Below are 25528 nucleotides of genomic sequence, written 5' to 3' on the forward strand. Positions count from 1 at the left end.
GCCATACAGAAACATCACATAGAGATTTATCCACTTTTGAGTTATCTCTTTCATCAAGCTCAACAGCCTATTAGAGAATAATCATGTGTGCAGAGTGAAACGGGGGGGGGGGAAAAGTTGCATGTACTTCAGTCCCAAGGTGGCAAGACTCTGGCATGGCTCCTTGCAGGCAGGCAGGCAGCAGAGTAAGGATTGGGTTGTATTTTTGGAAGGGTGTGTGTGTGTGGATTGGTCGCCTTGTTAGGTCTGCTGAAATATTTCCAACAGCAGCGACCGTCAGGAGATAGCTGGGTGGCAGGGACAGGGGGGAAAGGGGCTTTTCACTGTGGCCACCTGGAAAAAGCCATGTAAGATCCCTGGCTTATCAAGACGCACATACAGAAATAATTCGATTTTTTAACAGGCATTAATCCAAAACAAATTGTAACAGCACCATCATTCGAGGAAATTCGAATCGATACCGACGAAACCAAGAAAAAGAAGAAGAAGAAGAAGAAGAAGACACCGGAGTGAAATTAAGTTTGCGTAAAGTGTGAAGTGCGCACCGGAGCTTCATGGACACGCTCAGAAGTCCCCAAACCAACTCCAGAAGAAGAAACCCCCACAAGTTCAGCACCGAGGATATCTCCAACCGGTTTTGATGTCAGGTGAAGGTGAAGTGTGGCTGACGGAGGTTTTATCTTTAGCCAGGTAACAGACTAAAAGTGCTCTACTTTCTGCTCGGTGCGTAATTTGGGCTGCGGTGAGGCATGAGTGGAGGTCGCTTCGAGTTTGACGACGGCGGAGCTTATTGCGGCGGCTGGGAGGGAGGCAAAGCCCACGGCCATGGCATCTGCACCGGACCCAAAGGCCAGGGCGAGTTCTCCGGCTCCTGGAACTACGGCTTCGAGGTGGTGGGAGTCTACACCTGGCCCAGCGGAAACACCTACGAGGGGTACTGGTCGCAGGGGAAGCGTCACGGTCTGGGACTAGAGACCAAAGGACACTGGATTTACAAAGGGGAATGGACTCATGGCTTCAAAGGCAGATACGGAGTCCGGATCAGTGCCGGCAGTGGAGCAAAGTATGAAGGGACGTGGAATAATGGGCTCCAGGACGGGTACGGGACAGAGACATATGCGGATGGAGGTGAGAAGAACTGAGTTTTTATTTGTTGTAGAGCGAAAACAGAAAGGATAGAGTTTTTTTTACTTGAGTTGAAGAAGCAGCACCAGCCAAGCAAAGTACAAGTACTTTACATTTCTGCTTTAAATGCAGTAATCGAGTACTAAATGTACTTTATAACATTCCATCACTGGTTCTCTGCATTAAAGGGCAACTTTGACAATTTCTTGCCAGTATGCTTTCAGGTCTTTGTGAGTACTGCATGTGTGAAAAAAGTAGTATAAGTTATTTTGTGGCTTCAGAAGACGCTGCCTGTAATCTGATAAATTGCTTCCACAGGTGTCAGTCAGTGTCTCAGTTGCATTGTGGGTAATGTAGGCCCCCAGTTCACTGGTGCCTTTGCACTCCTATAACACTGTTGGACTCATTTTGGAAATTGACAGAGAAAAACCAGAGAGGTCACCTTTTTTAATTCCTCAGATTCGTCTTCCCTTTCAAAACATGCTGCCTACATTACCCAAGATGCAACTCGGCCACTGAGTGAAATCACTGGAGGCAATTTATCAGATTACATGCTGCCTCCTCTGGAGCCACAAACAGATTTATACTACTTTTTTTAACCACAGTAGTACTCATCTAAACATGTGAAAACACTTTGATGTGTAAAATTGTTGGAATTACCCTTTAAGTTCCTGTTATTGTTCCTGTTGTAGTACAAGTAGTGATACTACAGTGTAAAGATATTCTGTTTATAGTAAAAGTTTCAACATGTAACTTAAGTAAAAGTATTATCAGGTAAATGTAAAGTATCAAAAGTAAAAATACTCATAATTCAGAAAATTGCCCTTGTGAATGCCGTTGATATCTATACAATGATGGAATGTAACGAAGGAAACCTGATCAAACACTCTGCTTAAGTGAAATATTGAGGTACTTTACATGAGTATTTCCATTTTCTTCTGCTTTTTACGCCCCTGTCGCTACATTTATTTGATAACTTTAGTTACTAGTTACTTTGCAGATTGCAGGTGGTTAAAGTGGAGGCAGTTTTAACTCTTTGAACACTGTTGGGTGATTAAGTTTTCATGTTTTATGTTAAATCCTAATCTTTGAAGTAATTCCACCTGTCAGACAAATGTAGTGAGAGAAAGTATCAAGTAGCATGAAATGGAAAATACTTGAGTAAAGAATAAACTTGTCCTTCAGTAAAGTATCTGAGTAAATACTGTGTTACATTCCAACACTGGAGCTCTGCATTAAGTTCCTGTGATTCCTCCAGTCGAGGTAGAAGTACTAACATTTTTTATGTCAGTAAAATTAGTCATGAGCCTACCAAAATATAAAAATACTTGAGTAAAAGTTCAGCATTTTTAATCTCATACTTAACGTCTAAAAGTATTATGAGCAAAATATGCATCCAAAATAAACATGGATGGGTACTCATTATGCAGAATGGCCACTTCTGGAGATTATTACTGATGCAATAACATTTATGCGTATGCTTTATCTGATTGAGATTAAGATTATTTAATCTTTTCATGTTGTCAGGTAGTTTGATTTATATAAATGCATATTATATTTCATTTGTAACTGATAAATACATCTATTAGATAAATGTAGTGCAATTAAAAAGTAGTGTGGAATAACATGGAAATGGAAAAAAGGAAAGACAATGCTCAAATTGTGCTTGATTAAAAAGTCATTTTCCATCACTGGATTACACTACAGTGTGGCTATTTAAATCATACAACTGTAATAACAAATATCCCTCAAGATAAATGTGCCATATAGTCTGTTGCACCAAGTTCATTGCAGGCGACGTGGACAGACCGAGCCGTCTCCAGAAGAAAATATCACCCTGCTGCTGTCAGTCAAGAGCTCAAAGCTCACAGCTTGATGGAAATCAAACCAGACAGGAATCTTTCCATTTTGTTGAACTACATCATCAATAACAGAGGAAGTATTCCTTATATTCTTAACTTAAGTAAAAGTCGGTATACTGACACGTGAAAGTGCTCAGTTACAGGACAAAGCTATACTCAAAGCGAGTGTTGGTTATCTCACAAACAAGTTTTTACCCCTTAGATATTCTCTGGAGGCCTCTTGTGCATCATCCGATTCACTCTGTAAAGGGAAGCTAAATATGTTAGACAATTAAAATCGATTGTGGAGATCTCTGATGGTACAATAGCTGTGGTTTCCCTCCTTAACAGCTGACTCATCAGCTTTAAGTCCAGTCTGGTGGAAGTTGTTGGGGGGGTGGATGTGATAGCACCAGATGTCAGGATGTAATAATAGCCCAAAAGCCTCATGCCCTCCTGTCCTCACGGGCTGAGGCCTAGCTGTCACTATAATCCACGCTCATGTCAATTTTAGCATGAGATCAGACCTAGAGATGACTTGTCAGTGAGTACATTAATGAATGAGACTTTGCACGATGAAGATATCCATGACATTCTTGTAGAACTTAAAGTGTCTGTAGTTTTATATGGAGTGAACTATTTTTGCTCCATAGCTTCAGCAATCCTTGTATTTAGGATTGAATGGGGATCTTTAGGCAGAAATGGAATATAATGTTCATGATAACGTTTTCTTTAATAACCTTACCATTAGCACGAATCCTCTACATCTACAGATGTATGTTTCTATGGTAGTTCAGAAGGGACAAACCTAACACTGACTCTAAAGAGGGTCTTTCACATTCTTCACGTTTTTAGCGACCACCACAGGGGACTGTGAGACGAGGCGTATTCAATTAGTTGAAATCTGCAACCTCACCCCTAGATGCCACAAAATCCTAGCTAGCTAATTAGCACTAAACATGAAGTACAGGTGATGCTATTGAGGATGTCATTAATTTTGCAGGTATTCACTCATGAACCAAAGTGTTGGACATATGAAAATGTTTACCTCCTGGTGATGCTTTACTTATTTACCATCTTTGTTTGAAAAAGACTGAATGCTGTAGGTCGATTGCCGGCAACTGACAAATAATTACCGTTGTAGCATACCAGCAACAGGCGTAGTGGAAAACATTGCTGTTTGCTTCCTTAACTTTAGTTTTTTAAATGTGTCTATGTTACGTTACTTAAGTCCACTAGTTAGTTAGATGTACTCACCGTTGACTCGTGGCCTCACACTGGACCTGAACAGCGTTCTCTGACCTCTAACCTTCAGATTTGTGACTCTGACACAACTTCTCCTGACTTCCTCCTTTGCAGCCGTAATAATTACCACAGCCACTAGAGTTCTCCACCTAACAAGAAACGTAAACATATGTTGCATTAAGCTACTTTCATCGTTGACCTATATGGTTGTTTTTCTGATGAGGATGGGCTGCCGGATGAATGTTTGAACCTTGGTCTGGGATGCATTTAAATCTTATTCTGTTTTCTGATGTTTCCAGGTACTTTCCAAGGTCAGTTCACTGGTGGGATGCGGCACGGGTATGGGGTCCGTCAGAGCGTTCCTTATGGCATGGCAGCAGTCGTCCGCTCCCCTCTCCGTACCTCCCTGACCTCCCTACGCAGCGAACACAGCAATGGAACCGTACTGCAGCAAGACATCCCCATCATCACCACCACTAACGCCTCAGGTGAGGAGACACCCGTTGCCACACCTACCCAGCTTGGACCATCTCGTGGAGGCTTCGCCCTCACTCTCCAGGTCGACCCAGAAGCTGTCAAACCCAAGAAGAAGGGTCTGTTCCGCCGGGGATCCCTGCTGGGTAAGCTGAAGAAGTCAGAATCAAGTACCTCTCTGTCCAGCCAGAAGAGCAAGATCAGCTTCCTGAGGACGGAATCAGCTCTCAGCTCCAACGCCAGCGACACCAACTCCACCATCAGCATGGACGAAAGCCTGGCCGGAGCAGAGGATTTCCCCCCAGTTGAGGCCGACATTGACGCCACCACCACTGAGGTCTACATGGGCGAATGGAAGAACGACAAGCGCTCAGGATATGGAATAAGCGAAAGGTCCAGCGGGCTGAAGTACGAGGGCGAGTGGCTGAACAACCAGAGACACGGCTACGGCTGCACCACCTTCGCCGAGGGAGGGAAGGAGGAGGGCAAGTACATGAACAACATGCTGGTGAAGGCCATGAAGAAGAGGGTGATCCAGCTGAAGGGAACCAAGATCAAGCACAAGGTGGAGCGGGCGGTGGAGGGCGCTCAAAGGGCAGCAGCCATCGGCAAGCAGAAGGCAGAGATCGCTGCTTCCAGGTAAGAACAGATGAGTGGAGGGATGATCCTCCTTATTGTTTCTAAGGTTACTCAAAGAGAAGAGGATGAATGCAACTGAGGGTTACAGTTCATATGAATACAAAAGCAATAAAAAGAGACAATTCAGAGCCACAAACTCCCTTCACTGATTCTGAATGCTGCTCACAGTAATTCTCATAATGGGAAACAAAACCAAAGAGTTATTAGGTTTGTTTAATAGTGTGTTACAGATAAGAAATAACGAGTGCACAGGCTGAAGTGACCGTTAAGTGAAACCGCAGGATTTCATATCACACTGTGGATAGCATGGCTCTCCGTGATGAATGTAATACAAGTTGTAGCTGGCAGTGTACTCTATCGGGCATTTCATCAATGAAGACTGGACTAACTTTAAAAGCAGCGGTGTCCCAAAATCCAACTGTGACAGTTCAAATAGCTTTTTCATCTTCCCCCTGTGTTCTTAGTGGCTGCAGAGATGTTGGGAAAATGCTTTTTAGAGCCGGTTCAGCAGTCATTGGTGAGCTCAGGTTGAAGCAGAGAGAGGATGCAAGTGTAAATATTTACAACACGAATACAACAAGCATGCTAGCACTATATTTGGTTAATTTCTTTGTATACGTTTTAAAAACGAGACCAACTTTTTCAGAAATGTTCTTGATAATTCGTAGTCCGTAGTCTGACTCCATTTTGGAGACGCTTATACATTTCACGGTCACATTATTAACTTAACTCGTACTGAGTGCTCAGAGGAATCGGTGACAATCCTGTGTCAGTTCATTAGACTGCAAGAGTTTCATCATTTGTATTTTAGTATTTTTGTTTTTGTGCGATTGTACAGATTGATTTTTATGTGTTTTAGCTATAATGAAGCTATGGCAAGGAGACAGTTAGCGTAGCTTAGCTTAGCTTAGCATAAGGACTGGAAACAGGAGGTAACAGTTAGCCTATTTGTCTGCCAGCCCCTCTAGAGCTCACCAATGATATCATGTCAAACTGATCCTTTAACTTCGTGACAGATCAGTTCCATGAGCATCAGTTTGATCTGTTGAGAGCTGATTGTGAATAAACACCGTGACTACCTGTTTGTAAAATGTAGTGAATACTAAAATGTTTAAACATCTTTCTAATTATAGTGCACTGAAATCAATTCATATTAAATCAATGAATCAAACTGTAGTGAAACATATTTTCTTGTTCATGCGCGCGTACGTCTACCAGCAGCTTGTCTGTGACCTTACAAGGTGGTGGTGTTTTTGTCCACAGTCATCTTCAGCACCTGAAATAAGCTCTGTGTTTACAGCACTGATAGACTGCAGACCCCTGTGCCTGCAGATTGAAATCTAAATATTGTACTCTGAGGATAAGCAGTATATAAGAGTTATGGGCCATGTTCATTGTATCAGTGCTTTAAGCTCACCTACGGCAAATCCACAGGCGTCTGGACGGAGCTGACAATGGAAGCAAACACTTTCTGTGGGACTGCTTTCAGACACCGCGGTGGCCTTTACAAACCAAACATGACCTCATAGGAAATATACTGTATCTTCACCAGGTTCTTGTCAAACTACACACTACTGGAAGACCAATTGTGAAATGTGACAAACTTACTTAAATGTACTACAAGGAGATTTTAACAAAATTATTAATTTAAAAATATTTTTTTATGGCAGAGGATGAATTGAGGCAGCCTGAGAAAAGTAGCTGCTTTGTGGTCTGGTGGTACGGCACCAATACAAAGTTAGTATGTTTCAGCATCGCTATATTTCAGTTATTAATCTTGAATAACCACAAATACAAGCCGACGGTTGCTATGCATTCTGCGAATAGCTATTCAATAAAGAAAATATTAATAAAAATAGTTGATTTCTTTCTTTTGCTTGCTTCCAAATCTGCTAGCCAGATCTAAATCTTAAAGACATGAGAGTGTGGTGCTCATACTGTTTTTGTCCACAGGGGCCGCCAGAATCAACAAAAGATTCTTCCTAGTAGCAGCTTTAAATACTTTAACTATATTTTACTTCTTCCATTTTATGCTATTTTACACTTCAAATTCCCTACATTTAAGAAGTGAATGCATTACTTTTTACTCCTCTGCATTTTATCTTAACAGCTAGAGTTACTTTTCCGATTAAAACTATGTTAACATAACTAGAATAGCACTCAGCAGAGTTCATACCTCAGCCAAGGCCCAACAGTCCCCTTTTGTACTGACTCACAGACAGCTGCCACCTAAATACATCTTTTTCATCAAGATCCACTCATCATTCCCTGAGAAAATAATGGAAATGTCGACACCTTCTTTCACACTATTTGAAACACGTCTATTCTGGGCTGAGACCCATCCTACATCCAAGTTTTATGGTAATCTGTTCAGTAGTTTTTTGTGTAAAACTGCAGATAAACCAACCAACAAACAGAGAGACTCAGGTGAAAAAATAGGTTATAGAGGTTAGAAAATACAGAACATTAAATCACTCACTCTCAGTCTGTATGGCTCATTGCAACTCGTGAAAAAGCTCCTTGTTGTTATTGAGTTATTAGCAGTTCCACAAAAGAGACATTTCACATATAAACCTGTTTCATGGTTTCATTTAAATACCTGTTAGATCATCCATAATGTTGAGACATTAAAGGAGAAAGAAATGTATGTCTCCGAGCTCTGTTTCTTCTTCTTTTCTTTCCCATTAATCAACTTTTGTGCATAAACTTCTAGAGCAGAGTTGCCTGAGGACACAATTGAATATCACTGTAAACTGACAATAAACTTGTACGGTATCTCAGAACCGCTCATATACATCTTGTGACCCTTTAGAGGAGCTGGATTAAACTACCAAACTGTATTTGAAATAGTTTAAACTATCTCCCCCTTGACCATCTACAGCAGTAGATCCATCAGTATTAACAAGGAAATGTTATTTTTAATAGTATATCAGTCACAGTGGGCATTTTCTGCAGAAAGAGTAGTTAAATTTGATACTTTAAGTACATTTTGTTGATAATAATTCAGTAATTTAAAGTAAGATTTGAAATGCAGGACATTTTTGCTTTGTTGTATTGCTAACAGACCGTGTTGTGTGGTCCTGAGCGTTACATTAAAATCAGTTATTATATAATCAGTGGAGACATGACACGTCTGTTCCTGGCAGTGGTTTTCATCACTCTGTGATCCTTTGGCAGTGAGGTCGACTGTTAAAAATACATGTACAACCTGTGCGCTGCATGGGACGGCCAAACCTGGCCCCTTCAAGTCCAGTTAGCTAATGTCCAGTGGCATTCAGACACTCTGTGGACATTGTTCGGTTGCGTGGGTCGTGCTGAAGGAGGACCTGTGTTGCAGGACAGGGTGTAAATGACGCACACACAGGGGCCCTGTGGTCACAGAGGAGCCCTGACTAAATATGGACAGGCACACTCTTGCTGTATCACAATCACAGGGGAATGCAACAGCTGATTATCCCCCCTCCCCCTGCCTCCAAACACCATCTTTCCTGCCTAGTCACAGACATGCACTGTTTTCTCTTAGCGGCTCTTTAGTTTTGTCTGCACACTTATTTCAGGCTTACCCACCTTTGTCCAGTTTTAGCAAATCAAACACCTGTCCAGTCTGGACAAATCTCTGCTTGAAATCAGCAGTCTGCCTGCTGCTTTACACCGTTTCACTGTGTGCTTTAGCCTTTAGCTCTGCTGCTCACCAGCAACAGTTAGAGATCACAGATCTCGGTCTACCTCGCGTCAGCAGTGGTGTCAAATGGTTCCATGGATATAAATATTACACAGCTCATAAGCAAGTGCTTGGGTATAAAGGGTTAGCGTGTATATGTACCACACCTAGCTTTAGTTGTGCAGCTTGGATTACATACTGTACTGCTGATACGAGCATTTCGCGTTCGTGAGCGATCAGCGGGGCGTAACATTTGTAAACACAGGTCAGCCCTGACCTCAGATCTGGACTATTCACACTCTGTTTTTTATGCGTTACTTATTTTTAACGAGAAATAATGTGGCAGAGGAAAAATTAGCTGATGAGTAATGGGAGAAACTGATGAGATCTCTGTAAATGCGACCTCTTAGCAATGTTGTAATAACGAGGTTGCAATTAGCTCTTAATGTCTGTGTATTTTGGCAAACTGATTCAATTATACTCTGCAACATTTAGTCGTCTTTTAATAGAAACTAAATCACTCTTTCACACGCCCTCCGTCTCACACACACTCTTGCACACACACACACACACACACACACACACACACACACACTGCAACACAGTTGAATAGGACCCTCCACAAAGATCCAGTGGCACATGCCAGACTGACAGAATATCTCTTGCCATAAGCAGCCTCCGGGGCAACTGCAGCATGACAAAAAACAAATGTTACAAAACAGCAGAGCAGTAGGACCTATCCGAAGAAAAGCTATAACATTTGCTGAGCTCTAAATTAAGATTTAATGTGCAGATTACTCTTTGATCTCTTAGCTTTGAGTGTTGACGGCAGTTTGTTCCTACAGCTGACGTCTCTTCTCTCCTCAGAGTACAACAAGCATCTCCTGAAGGCGCCCCTAAAAGCATAGGGGGTATTTAGGTCACAGTGTCAAGTGTCATGTTTGGTTGCAGATAAGCATTGGAGAACCAACACAGTTAGACAACCTAAAGGGCCATTCTGGCAAATGTCCTTTTGTTCTATTGTTGGTGAGGGCTTAAAAAAGAAATCTGTTTATGGTATTTCAAGAGATCGCCTTCATTTCCTCTGCCTGAGATGCTGCAAAGTAACTAGGTATATTTACTGAAGTGTGTCAGTTAAATTTTGAGGTACATGTACTTTATTTTCAGAGGGAAATTACTTTGTACTTTACTACATTCGTTAGTGTATAAGGGAATCAAAATTATGCACATGTTAATGCATCAACAATTACATAGACCACATCATCTGCTTCACTGCTGACAACTTAACAACGTATAACCAACACTGACGATGGATCACATGTTTGGTTGGACAGAAAAGGATTAGGAAAGAACTCACATGAAAAGATGCTGCAGTTTCCCTTTGGTTCCAACAGGCAGCTGTTCGGGATGAAAAAGGTCTTAAAACCCACCGTACAACACCTGCTCTGTACCACAGAGGACAGAAAACGTGTTCATTTTTGACCAAGTGGCCTGTGGACGGACTCCAAATGAATGCTACTGTGTGTAAATAAGCACCTGTCTGCCAACAATTTTGGCATTTCAGCTTTAAAGTTGGTGAAATGTCATTGTTGTGAGTCACTGCCAACAAGATTACGTTTAGCTAGCCCCAAAACCATGACTACCACATGTGATTTTATCATGTAATTCATTGATTCTTGATTTATGTCTTTATTTTGTTGTTTTTTAGCTGTAATAACAGTTAATACAGTGGCTGAGGGATGCAGCAGGGCCGAGGGTTGAAAAAGTTACTCAAATGTTCAGAAACACTCAACAGCTGAACAATGTTCAGTCTGAGGTCAGGTGCGTATTATCAGTCAAAACAGTCCCCATATAAGCCCTGCCACCTACCATACTGCTAGCTAATTTTAGCAACTATAACGACCATGGAGGATATATTATTACATTGCTGGTTCTCTATAAATATAAGGTTCCATTAGGGAAAATCCATATTAAGCTGCTCTTTACTTCCCAGAGGCACTTGTGATATTTACTCATGCAGCATACTACATTTGGATAAGTTAGGAATTTAGGAATAAAGCTGTAGGAGTGAGCTGTTACTCCACACTAAAGGACATGTGATGGTATCACCTCTCAAGTCTGATGTTTCAGCACATTACTGGTACTAACAGTAGTGTTGGCACGGACACACTGTGGGTTGTAGCAGCTACTGAAGTCACTTGGCTGCAACGAGCCATTTTCCACCTACCTTCTTTTTAGTGTTGGTGCTGATTCTGCTTTAGCTCACTACTTTCTGTAGTATTTGTTGTCATTTGTCTCACGAGCATCTGTTATAAGTTTTATTTGGGATACCCAGCAGAACCCGAAGCTTAGTTTTGCAGTTCAGGCCTGTTTGTAAGTGAAGCGACAATGTAATCATAGCTGAGTGCTGCCAAAATGAGAAAGAACTAAACTCAATATTGTGCCTGAACACATCACAGACACTCTTATTTTGCACATTGCAGTATCAGTATCTACTGTGAGCTTGTTCAATCTAGGTCAAACTTTTTGCACCAATCTGGTCCGTCTTCACCTACTTAAAAAATCGGTCACACTCTATTTATATTCATATTCGCACTCTATATATATATATTTTGTGTTTTAAGTACTTTTAGTATTGTTTGTAGTTTTTACACCTCCAGCAAATGAATTGTACATGTAAATTTACTTGGCAATGAACGCAATTCTGATTCTTGATTCTGATTTTGACTCAATCCCACATCCTGCTGCTGGAAATACTCCCTGGAGCACCAAATGTGCTTCAATCCGCCTCTGAAAATAGTCGCAGTTAATTGCTGTATTTCCTCCTGTTTGACTCAACTTTCCTATAAACTACAGTCTCCAACTGTTCAAGGAAATTACTGACGCATATTTAAAAAAAATGTTTTAATTAATTATGTCTTCCAGTAGAAACCAATGAGCGTGGGGCCTCAGACGGGGTACGAAAGTCAGAGAAGTATTGAGGGATTAAGACTAAAACATTATTTATTTTTGTGTTTTCACTGGATTGATTGACAGCTACTTCATAAGTGGAAATTAGAAAATTAAGAAATTCAAAGTAGTATTCCCAAACATGTTCCATTTATCAGACTGTGTGTGTTGTTTTTGTTGTGTCGTGTTCGTGTGGTATGATTTAGTTTCAGCCTGCCTCGGAAAATGTAAGTATGACTCTACCTTGTAATGAATGACTTTAGTGTCATTATTAACGTGTGGGATTTGTGAGAACAGGCTGAAGGGCTTCCTGGAACAGGAGGTGCTGACTGTGTGTGGACAGGTGGAGCTCATCTATCTCTAACAGGGAACCTCAGGAGTCTCTAATTGTTCCAGTGGGAAGCACCTTCCCCACCGAGTCTTCAAGTGGCGCAGGCAGCTATTTTCAGCTCAGTGTAAAGTTACAGTATGTGAAGTATCCACAGAGTAATCACAATCAGTAATTCTCACAGTTAATAGCAGCAGCCTTGAACTCTCAGCACTCAGATGTTGGTTTTTAGTCGTGCGAGCGGTGGTGGCTTTGTTGTTGTCGGTCCAGGCTGATTTATTCCAACAGATATTTGAAACGAGTCCATGCGGTTTGTTTATAGGCCTCCAGTAGATGAAGCCAACTGACTTTGGTGATCCTCTGAGTTTCCAACAGCAGGTGAAATGTTCTCAGTCAGGTGAACATTTCCACTTTTACACAACAACATAGTACAGATATTTAGAGTGTCCAGAGGATTGATCCTCTGACTTTTTGCATCTAGCGCTGTAATCCATCCAGTGATTAATTTCACTACTTAATACATGCAAAACTGACATTCTCAACACACACTGTTGTGTGGTCATTGCAACAATGTTAGCATGATGTTAGCATTTAGCTCAAAGCCTCACTGAGCAGGTGAGTTTTGTAAATATTTCTACTGTTTGTATCGTGAAAGTGTGCTTAACTGTTTGTATTTTATTTACGGTATATTTCGTTTTAATTAGCTATAAAAAAAAACTATTACAAAGTTTGTTTATAAGAACTTCTGCGCAGTCCGTTCCAGCTGTCAGTTGTCTACCTGGAAGTGACTTCACAGTGATTCGGTCTGTACTCACGTCTCCAAATGGTCGGTGCACGGTGCTTCTTTCTCTCTGTTCAGCATCAAACTTGACTGATGAGGCTGCTACTTACAGCATCTGCCAAAAGAGCATGGGTCAAACACTTGAGTCAAGTTTTCCAACTGCAAATATATAAAAGAATGACGTATACAGCAGCTACTAAAACATCTGATCCCTCTCATGTTTTATTTGAAGAATATCATATCATTAAAAGGTGCGCTGTGTAGTTTCGGGAACATTTTAATCATTGACAGATTTTTTTTTATGCCTAAACAAACTAAATTAACGATCTGTCTTTATTTTCTTTACTGAATAAACTCAATAGACAAACTGACCTTAAAGGACAACACAATTTCGTACTGTTTTGCTTTGTTTACATTCAGCGGACCCTGCCACCTTTCTAGCTTAACCTCATTAATATTGTTGAGGCGGCTGTAGCTTAGGATGTAGAGCAGGTCGTCCAGTAATCAGAGGGATCGCTCAGAGGGTCGCTGGTCCGGTTCCCAGGTTCTCCAAGTCTGTCGAAGTATCCTTGGGCAAGAAACTGACCTCAAATTGCTCCTGATGAGCAGACTGCACGGCATCTGCCATCAGTGTGTGAATGTGACGAGTGTTGTAAAGTGCTTTTAGCGGTCAGTAGACAGGAAAAGCTCTGTAGCAATGCAATCCATTGTAAGTTTGACTTTCTGCCCCAAAACGACATACTTCCCCCATTAAACACAAGATTTAGAGTTAGAATGAACAGCCTGTTGAACTCTTAAATCAAAGTTTGGTTTCTTTGTAAGCTGCACTGCTTCTTTGTGGAAGAACTTACAATGTCTGATGTGATATATGTTGTAGTATTGTTTTTCGAGGGGTTTAAGTGTTTTATGTGTTTGGTTCAGAGAACTTTCTGTAAGATATGGCAAGAATTTTTTGTTTAATCATCAAAAAAAATGAACAAACTTTGTCAGCAGAGGTTGAAGAAACAACAGCGTTGACGTTGTGTCAAAGACGTGTTTGCATTGTGTTGCAGAGATAGTTCCTGAAGCTAGCATGCTAACCAGCTAGCTCCGTCCTCTCCTGTAGTCCCACTTTGTACCTCAAGAGGCGATAGCCCCCGTCGTGTCAGCCGAGAGACTTATACAAGCAACTTTTAATGTTGTGTTGTGTTTTCAGATTCTGGCAATAATCAATCATAATTGTTGTTGGTCAGGTGTCCTCTCCGTCTACCTGTCACATTAAATGTGTTGTGATGGAGCCGTTGGTGACTTACCAGCAATAAATCATTGTCTTGGTGGAGTTGATAAAAGCATAATTTATTTCTGTCCCGGCCCAGCAGCAGAAAGGGACATCACTCCTCTCTCTCGATAGCTAATAATACTAATGAGCCATATGACCGGCAGTCTCCCACCCCCAGCCCTCGTTTCAACATGATTGAATACTATAAACAAGCCCTGTGCTGTAGGTATTTTTGGTCAGCATTAAACAGTTTTAAGCCATCATCTCCTGGGGCTAACTTTCAAGGCCCAGTGCTGAAATTGATTTAAAAAAGGTCACTATCAAGGTCAGAGTGCATTAAAACGTTTAGTAATGTATATTATTTACTGACCAAGTTATGATTCTAGAGATGCAAGTAATTATTTTATTACTATTGTTTTATATTGAATGAGTTTTTGTACAGGTATTATACAGGTTAAACAAACAAAAGTTCATTAGTGACCTCAGGAGTTGCCAACAACCAGATTTTCTCACCCTTGGCCAGAGACAAACCAAGCTGTTCCCCCCTTTCCAGTCATTATGCTAAGCCAAGCTAACCAGCTGCTGCTGTGGTGACAGTTGGAGACAAGAGTTGTATCGATCTTCTGATCGAACTCTTGGCAAGACAGAAAATAAGCACATTTCTGGGGAATGCCGAACAGCGTTTGATATCTGCACAAATAGTATTTTCAATGCATTTTAAAAGTATGACTTTCAGATTATAACTCATACTACTAACAGTAAAACAAAACACCTGGATGATTGTTGTAGTACCGTGTTTGAATTGTGCTGCATGTGTCCCGCGCAGGACGCTCCACTCGAAGGTCAAGGCAGAGGCAGCTGAACAGGCCGCTCAGGCCTCCAACAGTGAGTCCAGCATCGCCAGACTGGTGGCCAAAGAGCTCTCCCCTACCTTCTACCAGCCAGGTCAGTGGACTCGTCATCCAAGAGGAAAACTGCAAAATGGTTGATAACATGCAAAAACATCCAGGCTATTAAACACATTGTTACCTCTGTTAAATAGGACAATACAGCGCGGGAACAAAGACTTAATGAGTCAAAGCACAGATTTATTCAAGCAGCTATTTTCACCTGAAATAGGATGTCATAGATTATTTCTCTTGTATAGTTCATTTTTACCATCTTACTCAAATTACGTAAATGCAAACTGCAGACAAATCCTCTTTATATTTGTGGCATCAATACAAACAGGACACACAAATCTATGTTTTTGCTCAGCTGGTGCAGAGATTGTGTGACATTAACAACAGCTTCTTATTTACTGCGCGACATTTTTCGAAGGAGACGGCAAATAAACTGATAACTGCTCACCACTCATCTAGTTTATAATGCATCCCTGTGCATGCCTCCAGCCTGAGCCAGTGGATCCTTGGCTGAGGCTCCCCACAAGGGTAGACGCATTTGAATGTCTAAAAAAGGAACATCTTATTGGGTCGAAGGGGTCGTATCGGTTTCATCGCGAGTCTGGTGACACGCACTTATATTCACGGGAAAGCAGGGCAGTCATCTAGGAGCTACTTGCTTTTTTTTCTCTCACTTTCAGCAGAGGCCTTAAAGCAATCAGACACAAACAGAGAGTCATCCGGCTTTCTGAGCAGCTGCCCGAATTGTCTCTGACTAATACTACAAATGGACAAGGCCTGGCTGAGTCCTGCTTTGCATTCTTCCATGAAAGATCTCTCACCAAGGAGACAACAACACAGAAACACAGTGTCAGCGTGACCATCTGTTACGTTTGTACCAGGAAAGCAGCCGTTTAGCCGCACAGTTTTAAGGATAAGTCCGGTGATATTATGCATTACTTTTATTTTCAATACGTGACAGCGAATGATCGAAACCAATAATGAACTGACCCCAGTAAAAAGTGTCAACTGTGTATCCACAGCCTGATTTATCATATTCCTTCGTGCCATAGAGCTCTACTGTGGGCACATATTCCTTTATAACCTTGAAAACACACACTTTAGTTTATGTTGAATGGATCCAGTACACAGTCCTGCTGCTGTAAATGTTCACTGAGCACCAACAGTGTATTCATCCGCAGCTGGGAAAAGCCAATTTTAGTAATGCATGCTTAAAACAAATAGCCGTTTAGCAGGTTTAACCTGTCATATTAAAGGTCAAGTTCACACACAAATAAAGATTCAGTCATTATCTACTCACCCTCATGCCGATGGGAAATTTCGTAGTCCACAAAACATTTTGAGAATGCTGCGACACTGTCTCGCTGTGAAGCTCCAGAAATGTTTTGTGGACTATGAAACTTTCCATCCGCACGAGGGCGAGGAGATAACGACTGAATTTTAATTTCAGGGCGAACTTAGCCTTGTAGAAGCTCTCCTCCTCTTTGATATAGACATTTTCCAAACCTTTTTCTCTTGGAAACACGAGCAAAAACAACACATTTCTGAATGAACACATGCACTGATGTTGAGCATTATTATTAAGGGTTGCTACATGTGACAGCCACTGGAAGCATAATTAAGTTGCCTTCAAAGATGTAAAGTCTCTCCTCCTGTAGCTGTTTCCTGGTGTTTTAGTCAAAGGTAATTCATTTGGTTGAAGGATAGCAGGGGATAAAAAAAGAGAGTTTCTTAAATTCATTCTTGTAGTTATTTTTTACTGTAATTTATTAGAACTCGTCTTGCAGGGGGAGAGAGAAAAGAGAGCTCAGTAACAACTTTGTTACCTAGATAATTTTTTTTACATGATAATGACATTGATAAAGCCAGAGATCAACGCTTATCATTTCTTTTAACTTATTGAATCTGTAAAGACTAATCTTGTGGTTGAACTGGTCTCACACAGGTCCTGAGTATCTAAAGAAGAGAGTGTTACAGGAGGTCGTGGAAGGCAGTGAGAACACAGACATTGTACTGCACGAGCCGCTGCTGGCGGAGGAGGAGCCCCTGCCCACCCCACCGGAGAGCCCACTCATGAATGAACTGGACAGCCTCATGCCTGGCTCATCCCCAGGCCGCACCCCCTCCCCCAGCCCAGGCATCATCAGCAAGGAAGACCCCAAACTCCTCAGTCCAGGAGGCTGGAACGACGACAAAACCAATAAAGTTGGTGGTAGTAAGGGTGGCAGTAAACCCAACAGCAAGCCCAATAGTCGCCCCACTACTCCTTCAACCTCTGTTTCCACCTCGGCTGCACCTGAGGGCGGAGGGGCCCCCAGCAGCCGTGGCCCCTCCCGCACCCCCAGTCGTCAGAGCAACAAGATCGAGCAGGGCTCTGACCTGGAGATCAAGCCCCTGCAGAAGTTTGACTCTGAGGTTAAAGCTCCAGACGTCGCTCCTGCCGCTGCTGCTGCTGCCCCTGTAAGAAATAGCCTCATCGCTCCAGATGAAGAAGAAGCACCACGCCCCGCCTCCAAAGTGTCCGCCAAAGCTGTCACCCCCGAGCCTAAACCCGTCGAGGTCAAAACTGAAAGAGCTCCATCTGTCCACGAGCGAGTGCCGTCGGTCTCTGAGAACAAAGTGGAGTCCAGGGAGGCGAGCAGGCCCTCCAGCAAAGCAGAGACGACAAAGCCATTACCGAAACGACAACCCAGCCCAGCCCCGTCCCCGAAACCTGCGCCCAGTCGTGAACCTAAAACAGCTCCAAAGCAAGTGGAAGCCAAAGCCATCGTCGCCAAACCAGCCCCGAAGGTGGATTCCAAAGCAGAAGTCAGACTGAAATCTATGGTGCCGAACTCAAGCAACGAGGTGACTGCGGAGTGTTCGGAGCTGGAGGTAAGACAGTAAATATACACTCTGACTCACATTTGATTATTTATAGGCGTGTTAGCAGCGTGTCTATAGGGTGTCAGTCTGTCAGTCAGTCCACCACTTTTGTCCAGACTAGAATATCTCAACAACTATTTGACAGATTGCTACAACATTTTCAGACGTTCGTGGTCCAAAGAGGAAGAATCCTCCTGACACTGTTGATCCCCTAAATTTGTGATGTGATGGTTTGTAGCAAAAGGTTCTTCCTCTTGACGTGACATGGACAACATGTGGGCTTTCTTTTTATACAGTGTTGTCTAGCGTGTATATACTTAAAGGATACATTCACCCAAAAAAAAAAATTCAGTTATTATCTTCTTACCCCCATGCCTACATTTGGTTTTAAATAATATCAAAGTAATGAACTGACGTATTGGGAAATATGCTGATTTGGTTTCAAACCAGGAGTCTCCCAGCACCTCTAAAGCTCACAGAGAAGATGAAACGAGTTAATTAATGAGCTTTTGAGGTGCCGGAAAACAGATGTCTTTTGAACCTTTTGACGGAGCCTGGCGACCTGTTTCCCCTCGCTCCCAGCCATTACACTAAGTGACGGAAAGACATGAGCGTGGTACCAAATCAAAAAGTGAAAAGCATATTTCCCAAAATGTTTAACTAATCCCCCTCAAGTAGTCATTTTAATTCTTCGTATTCAGGATTAGGGCTGGGTATCACCAGGTACCTCGCGATACGATATTATCACGATATTTTGCCCACGATAACGATAATATTACGATACAGCGATTCTGCGATAATCGATATATTGCAAGAAATTTCATCCACGATACATCACGATATCTGTGTCACTGAAGAAATTCAGAATTTATTGACTGCACTGAATCCATTTCACAGGAATGACAAAACATTGTCAATCAATTTCACATGAATGACAGCCAAGTAAACAGAGTATATTGCACAGTGTCTCTTCTTAACACACACACTGACTACAACTATCATTAAATATCTATATGTGTGGGTTTCAGAGCTACTTAAACCATTTTTTAAATTTTATTTGGTTGTATAGCTATGTTTGAATAAAGATAAAGCTGTCCTCCGAAGAGTGGTGGTGGTGATGGTGGGCCAAAAACATTTTTTTACATTTTTTGATATCGATATTTGGCACCAGTGTATCGATAACGTACCTCAAGACGAAATATCGCGATATATCGTAGTATCGATATTTTGACACACCCCTATTCAAGATATGACCTCATCTCTCATGTGTTCCTGTCTTTCTAGGGCCCAAACACCATCATGATCTGCATGGTTATCCTGCTCAACATCGGCCTGGCCATTCTCTTCGTACACATTTTGTCATGAGACATTGTCCACCTCCTCAGGTAGTAAAATATATACAAATTCACAAAAACACTGCCCTTTTTGTAGGTGAGTGAAAGAAGCCCACTAAAAAAAAAGAAAAAACAAATCTATGCTGCAGGTCACCAGCAGTGTTGGAGAGAGATGGGCTGCCTCCTCCTCAGTTAGGACCGGAGATCAACCGCACCGACCGCTGAGGAGAGAAAGAGGCCTCACGCAGACAGCCGCAGCTCCTCTTCAGGTTTTTGTTGGTGTGACTGTGTGAGGCTCTGTGAAGCTCCTCTCTTTCCAGAGGTTTGACAAACTGAAGGACATTGAATGACTGAAAAGGATTCAGTGCATCTGAATATGATGGTGTTTGTGTGATGAAGTCGGGGCTGGATGGTAGAGTATGTTCTCAGTACTGGAGAAGCAGGGATGCACTGTGGAAGTCTCAATCCAACTTCGTCACAGTGCGTCACGAGTGTGTCAACATCATACAAAAGGGCTTTTAACTCAACAGTGGCTGGCTCTCACAACGCCGGGTCAGGCAAGATTGGACAAACTCAGTTTTTCGTTATGTTTTGTCACAAGATGTGTTTGCTTGTCTTATGTAATCGCCGGCTGAAGGAATGTTTAAAAAAAAACAAAAAAACATCCAGACTGAATATTCTCTCCACTTCAAAAACTTGATTGTTGAGACACAACTGCAGCAGACGTGTGAAAGATTTAGCTTGGTAACTGTTAAAAATCATTGTTTTAATTATCTGCAAAGTGGTTAGAAAGCTGAAAAAGGATTGATTAAGCAGCACTATGAAATGTGTCGTATCAAAACACTGTAAAGCCAAGTTATTGTTCTCATCTTGTCGCTCCCCAGACTCAATTATGAGTTACAATTTCGGCTAATTACATCCTGCAAATTCTGTATCTGAGACTGTGGTGTACTACACTGTGAAATTTTCTATTTTCACTGGGATTTATATGCATTTGTTGTCATTGTGCTGCTTTGGTTTGGGAGCTGATAAACCCAATAGAGAAAGAAAATAGGGAGCTTATGAGTGTCACTGCGATTGTGTCCGTACTGTATGTTCCTCCTCAATGCTGTTTACCACCCAGGTGGTTTTAAATGAGAGTTGTGTATGTTTTGCGATAGGATACGTAATCAGAAAATGAAGGCTGGGATTTTTCTTGTTTAAAACAATCACTGTATGTTGTAATAAGGTTGCTCAAGCTACACATTTATATTAATACAATATTAGCAGCAGGAAGTGGGTTTGGATGACGTGTTTGCCTGTGTAGGGTTCATGGATTCACGTATGTTTTCAACGTCGAACCGTCCACACTCTTCCACTGCATTATATTCAGGGCCTGTTGTGCTTCAGAGCCAAACACAAGTTCAACTTTTGTACGCATGAGGGCACTTTGTGTGTATGTGTCTGTATTTTTGTACCGTTTTGAAGTGCACATCTTTTTCAGAATTCAAAATATTCTGTCGCAGGATTTTTGTCGGAGGGAAAATGCAAATCTAGATTTATTTATGTCCCTAAGGAGTCAGAATACCTTGTGATCGTGAGATGGAGAAAAACAGAACGATTCTTAACTCCAGGTCTTACATTGAGAAGAGCACTCTCCAGATGTGCCGTTTAATATTTCTTCCCCGCTCTTTTATCCATCAACATAGGAGTTTTTCAGAGGACTTTTGCTGAAATTGTTCTAAACACAGTGCACTGCTTGCGCATCGTTTTCATGTCAAAATAGAAAATCTACAAAATAAAACTGTATATTTAGAATACATTTTTGGTGGATAGTCTATACTTACTAACAAATTGGCAGATGGACTCAATGCTATGTGCAATAAACAGTATTCATGTAGTGTCATGTAGGAGCCATATTGTTTTGTCTGTTTTAGTGCATTTAGTGAGATCAAATAACATTGCTGAATTTGAGAAAGAGCATTTGTGTAGCCAAACCTGGTCAAAATGAACAAAGCTGAAATTAAATAAAAACTTTTACAACATGTGTGTTTAATGTTTTGGTTAAAGCCCTTCTGTCTGCATCTTCACCTCATTCCCCGGATTATGTTTCTTCCAATTTTGCTTTACAAGTTCCTAAATTTATCATACGAGTTTCATACAATACCATTCTTTATCCACAAGAAATCCAGACTAGCAGCAGAAGACCTAAGTATTTTTAAACGCCACCTGTCTGCCAGCAAGAGACACCCTGCCCCCCATCTGTCCCTTGGGCCAAAGTGAATACCACACCCTAATTTTAAACCAAACCAGGGTTAGGCCTCTGTTCTCCTCCTGCAGCTCTCATGTAAAACACACCTAAAATAAGTCAATCTGAGATCTGCAAATGGTAAACTGAAAAACATCTGAAAGTGTAAAAGTATTTTTTTTAAACTACAGGCCAATGTAGATTCACCATAATGTGGAGCTGAAACATTCGTTGAACAACACTGCCCCCAAGTGACGAAACTGCAGCATGAAAGCAGATTTCTTTAAGAAACAGAATAAAGTGCGCCACTGTATTGGCAATTCCCCTCTAAAGCACTTTGTGGGATGAGTGTATTAAAAAAGAATAAATAAATAGTGAACTCACAGGTTTTATTCTTTACATTGAAAGAAGGCACAGATCAGAGCTCAATACAAGGGAATGCATGCCCGTTTAATATTCTTCTCCTTCGTCATCCTCGTCTCCCAGACTGTCAGCTCCAACCTCCTCGTAATCCTTCTCCAGCGCTGCCATGTCCTCTCTGGCCTCAGAGAACTCTCCCTCCTCCATACCCTCACCCACATACCAGTGAACGAACGCACGCTTAGCGTACATCAGATCAAACTTGTGGTCGAGCCGAGCCCAGGCCTCTGCAATAGCAGTGGTGTTGCTCAGCATGCATACAGCCCTCTGGACCTTGGCCAGGTCTCCACCAGGAACTACAGTGGGTGGCTGGTAGTTGATGCCAACCTTGAAACCAGTGGGGCACCAGTCTACAAACTGGATGGAGCGTTTGGTTTTAATGTTGGCAATGGCAGCATTCACATCTTTGGGCACCACGTCACCACGATACAAGAGGCAACAAGCCATGTACTTGCCGTGGCGAGGGTCACATTTCACCATCTGATTGGCGGGCTCGAAGCATGCATTGGTGATTTCTGACACGGTAAGCTGCTCATGGTAAGCCTTCTCAGCAGAGATAACAGGGGCATAGGTGGCCAGAGGGAAGTGGATACGGGGATATGGCACCAAGTTGGTCTGGAACTCTGTCAGATCAACATTAAGAGCACCGTCAAAACGAAGGGAGGCAGTGATGGAGGACACAATCTGACTGATCAGCCTGTTCAGGTTGGTGTAACTGGGGCGCTCGATATCGAGGTTCCTGCGGCAGATATCGTAGATGGCCTCGTTATCTACCATGAAGGCACAGTCAGAGTGCTCAAGGGTGGTGTGGGTGGTGAGGATGGCGTTGTAGGGCTCCACCACAGCAGTGGACACCTGGGGAGCGGGGTAGATTGAGAACTCCAGCTTGGACTTCTTGCCGTAGTCGACAGACAGACGCTCCATCAGCAGGGAGGTGAAACCAGAGCCGGTGCCACCTCCGAAGCTGTGGAACACCAGGAAGCCCTGAAGGCCAGTGCACTGGTCAGCCTGAGGACAGACAGAGACATTGATAACATATGAGATAAAGTCAAATCTGCAACTGACTTGTTCTGCTCTGATTTTACCCACCAGTTTGCGGATCCTGTCCAGAACCAAGTCGATGACCTCTTTGCCGATGGTGTAGTGTCCGCGGGCGTAGTTGTTAGCAGCATCCTCCTTGCCAGTGATCAGCTGCTCAGGGTGGAACAGCTGGCGGTAGATACCAGAGCGCACCTCATCTACAAAGGAGACAAGAACAGACATTACATCAGATTGGTTTACAATTATCATCCATTTCCTAAATTAATGCTCATCTAGGAGTCACACTTACCGATGACAGAGGGCTCCAGGTCCACAAAAACAGCTCTGGGGACGTGCTTTCCAGCTCCAGTCTCACTGAAGAAGGTGTTAAAGGAATCATCTCCACCTCCTCTGGGCTTATCACTGGGCATCCGTCCGTCCGGCTGGATCCCATGCTCCAGGCAGTAAAGCTCCCAGCAGGCATTGCCAATCTGGACACCAGCCTGACCGACATGCACTGAAATACACTCACGCTGTGGAAGAAATTGTAACTAATGAGAGACTGAAGGCTACTTGTCACGTGTTGAGAACTTTTCAACAGCTAGTGAAAGATCTGAGGAAGAAAAAGGCTCTTTTGTATAGAACCACACAGCAGATCATCATGACTAACCCTATCACCTGATGACACGACCTGTGAACCGAACACCATACTGAAAACAATATCACAAAGAGGCTGATTATTCCCTTAATGTGCTTATAGTAAAAAGTGTGATGAGAACAAAAAAAAAATCCCATCAAAGTTATGTGGTACAACAGAACATATACCTACATGTAGTTAAGAGTTTAATTTAAAAAGGTAGTAGACCTCGACAATATACCCCATAAAATATCAAACGGATTAGTGAATAGGTTTTGTTTGAAAAGCCTGTGACCGCAGTGTCATAAAGGCCAGGCCTCTTGGAACAGGCGGTAAAAAGAGGAATGTTTCAGACTGTGAGCACATTGACCTCCAACAACAGGATAAACCAGAAACTGTCAGCCCGACTGAGCTTTTGAGCAATGAACAATTTCTGGGGTGCGCCCTGTCGAGTTACACATTAATCACCAAATGTACAGTAAAAACGACCACCCGTGACGAAGTTTAACCGTCCTCCATCTTGGCGTTTTATTTCCATCAAAACTAGTTTTGTGGACCGTGGATGCTACTTCTTTTAAAAGTTAGGCTGGGCTGCCACTTGATGACCCACTTTTTTCATTTGAAAATGTCCTGAAATCAACATATTATAACTACAGAAAACATATCTTTATGCTCACCATGTTTCCTGAAGCTGTCAAGTTTGTAGTTAAGATTTATAAAGTTGAAGAGACTCCGTTATCTCTTACAGTCCGGCCGTAATGAGTCCTTTGTAAGAAGTAACTACGGAGGTAATGGCGGGCGGGGCTTTTTATACTGTCCAACCGGCGGAAATGTGCTGATAAATCCGATTGGTTGCCAGAGTCACATGGGGGATTCCTATTGGCTAAAATGAAACAGCCAGCTTCCGCAATGACATGACATGAGTTCTGTGCGTGTCAGTATGTAATAGACAGTGCGCAGTGTTTAAACAGGAAGTGAATAACTTTTAAAGGGAGTTTTATGACCGAGGTCAAGTTAGTTTTAGGTCGGATATTAGACAGAGATTCTCTCCGGAGACTCCCAGCGGCGTATCTTCCTTAGTGTCACCGGGTGTTGGCATCAGGAGGACGGTTAGCTCGCCTCCCAGAACATCGCACTGTGCAGAAGGCTGATTTAGGGACCATCAATGTTATCCTACTTTTTGTTTGATTTACACAAACACAACGATTTTTCATGCTAACTTGATATTAGTTAAAATTATGATTAAAAAATCATACTAAACTCATTTCATGTAGCACACTGATTCTGATTTCTAATCTTATTTATTTTTCAAAAATGTTTGTTTTCAATACCTTACATGTCATGTCACCCGGCAACTCCACACTAATGCTGAATTGTATTACTAAATGTGACAAATATATCAGACGAGTTTTTATTAAATTTTACTGCTTCTTTTATTTTATATGAATATTTACTATGAAAATTCAATTGTCATAATGGAGAGGTGACTAAGTGCATTAACTCAAGGACTCTACTTAAGTACAATTATGAGGTTCTTGTATTTGGAGTATTTCCATTTTCCACCACAGTATACATCCACTTCTTCATGTCAGATGCAAATTGTTCTTTTATTTTACTATATTTATATGATAACTTAAGTTACTTTGCAGACCACATAAGAGCCACAGTGGCACATTTTAAGAAGCAATTATTGACCATCTGGAAAAAAATTATATATTAAATTATATCTATAGTATAAATAAGCCTGAATATTTTTTTTATTATTGAAACCTGTCTGCTTCAGAAGTCATAGAAATAGATTGAATGGTAAAGAAGAAGAAAA

The 25528-nt window shown here is 42.0% G+C and overlaps 2 protein-coding genes and 1 long non-coding RNA gene across 3 annotated transcripts; 1 reads left to right on the forward strand and 2 right to left on the reverse strand.

Annotated features, from left to right (window-relative positions):
* The first annotated feature begins 264 nt into the window (after positions 1-264).
* Positions 265-21426, forward strand: jph2 (junctophilin 2). The gene is made up of 6 exons (XM_030423430.1): positions 265-1128; positions 4511-5324; positions 15128-15246; positions 17149-18077; positions 19353-19453; positions 19552-21426. Exons 1-5 carry the CDS (start codon positions 750-752, stop codon positions 19431-19433), a joined length of 2322 nt encoding a protein of 773 aa, XP_030279290.1. The 5' UTR covers positions 265-749; the 3' UTR covers positions 19434-19453; positions 19552-21426.
* LOC115585225 (uncharacterized) lies at positions 9841-13139 on the reverse strand. Its single transcript, XR_003984671.1, has 3 exons — positions 13078-13139; positions 10343-10383; positions 9841-9881 (listed from the first exon to the last, which is right to left on the reverse strand). It is a non-coding gene; the product is annotated as an uncharacterized LOC115585225 (long non-coding RNA).
* Positions 21427-21997: 571 nt separating the features above from the next.
* On the reverse strand, positions 21998-24519 carry LOC115585223 (tubulin alpha-1C chain-like). Its single transcript, XM_030423448.1, has 4 exons — positions 24384-24519; positions 23380-23602; positions 23139-23287; positions 21998-23057 (listed from the first exon to the last, which is right to left on the reverse strand). Exons 1-4 carry the CDS (start codon positions 24384-24386, stop codon positions 22080-22082), a joined length of 1353 nt encoding a protein of 450 aa, XP_030279308.1. The 5' UTR covers positions 24387-24519; the 3' UTR covers positions 21998-22079.
* Between the last annotated feature and the right edge of the window lie 1009 nt (positions 24520-25528).

This window comes from Sparus aurata, chromosome 7 (assembly GCF_900880675.1).
Source record: "Sparus aurata chromosome 7, fSpaAur1.1, whole genome shotgun sequence".
NCBI lineage: Eukaryota > Metazoa > Chordata > Actinopteri > Spariformes > Sparidae > Sparus > Sparus aurata.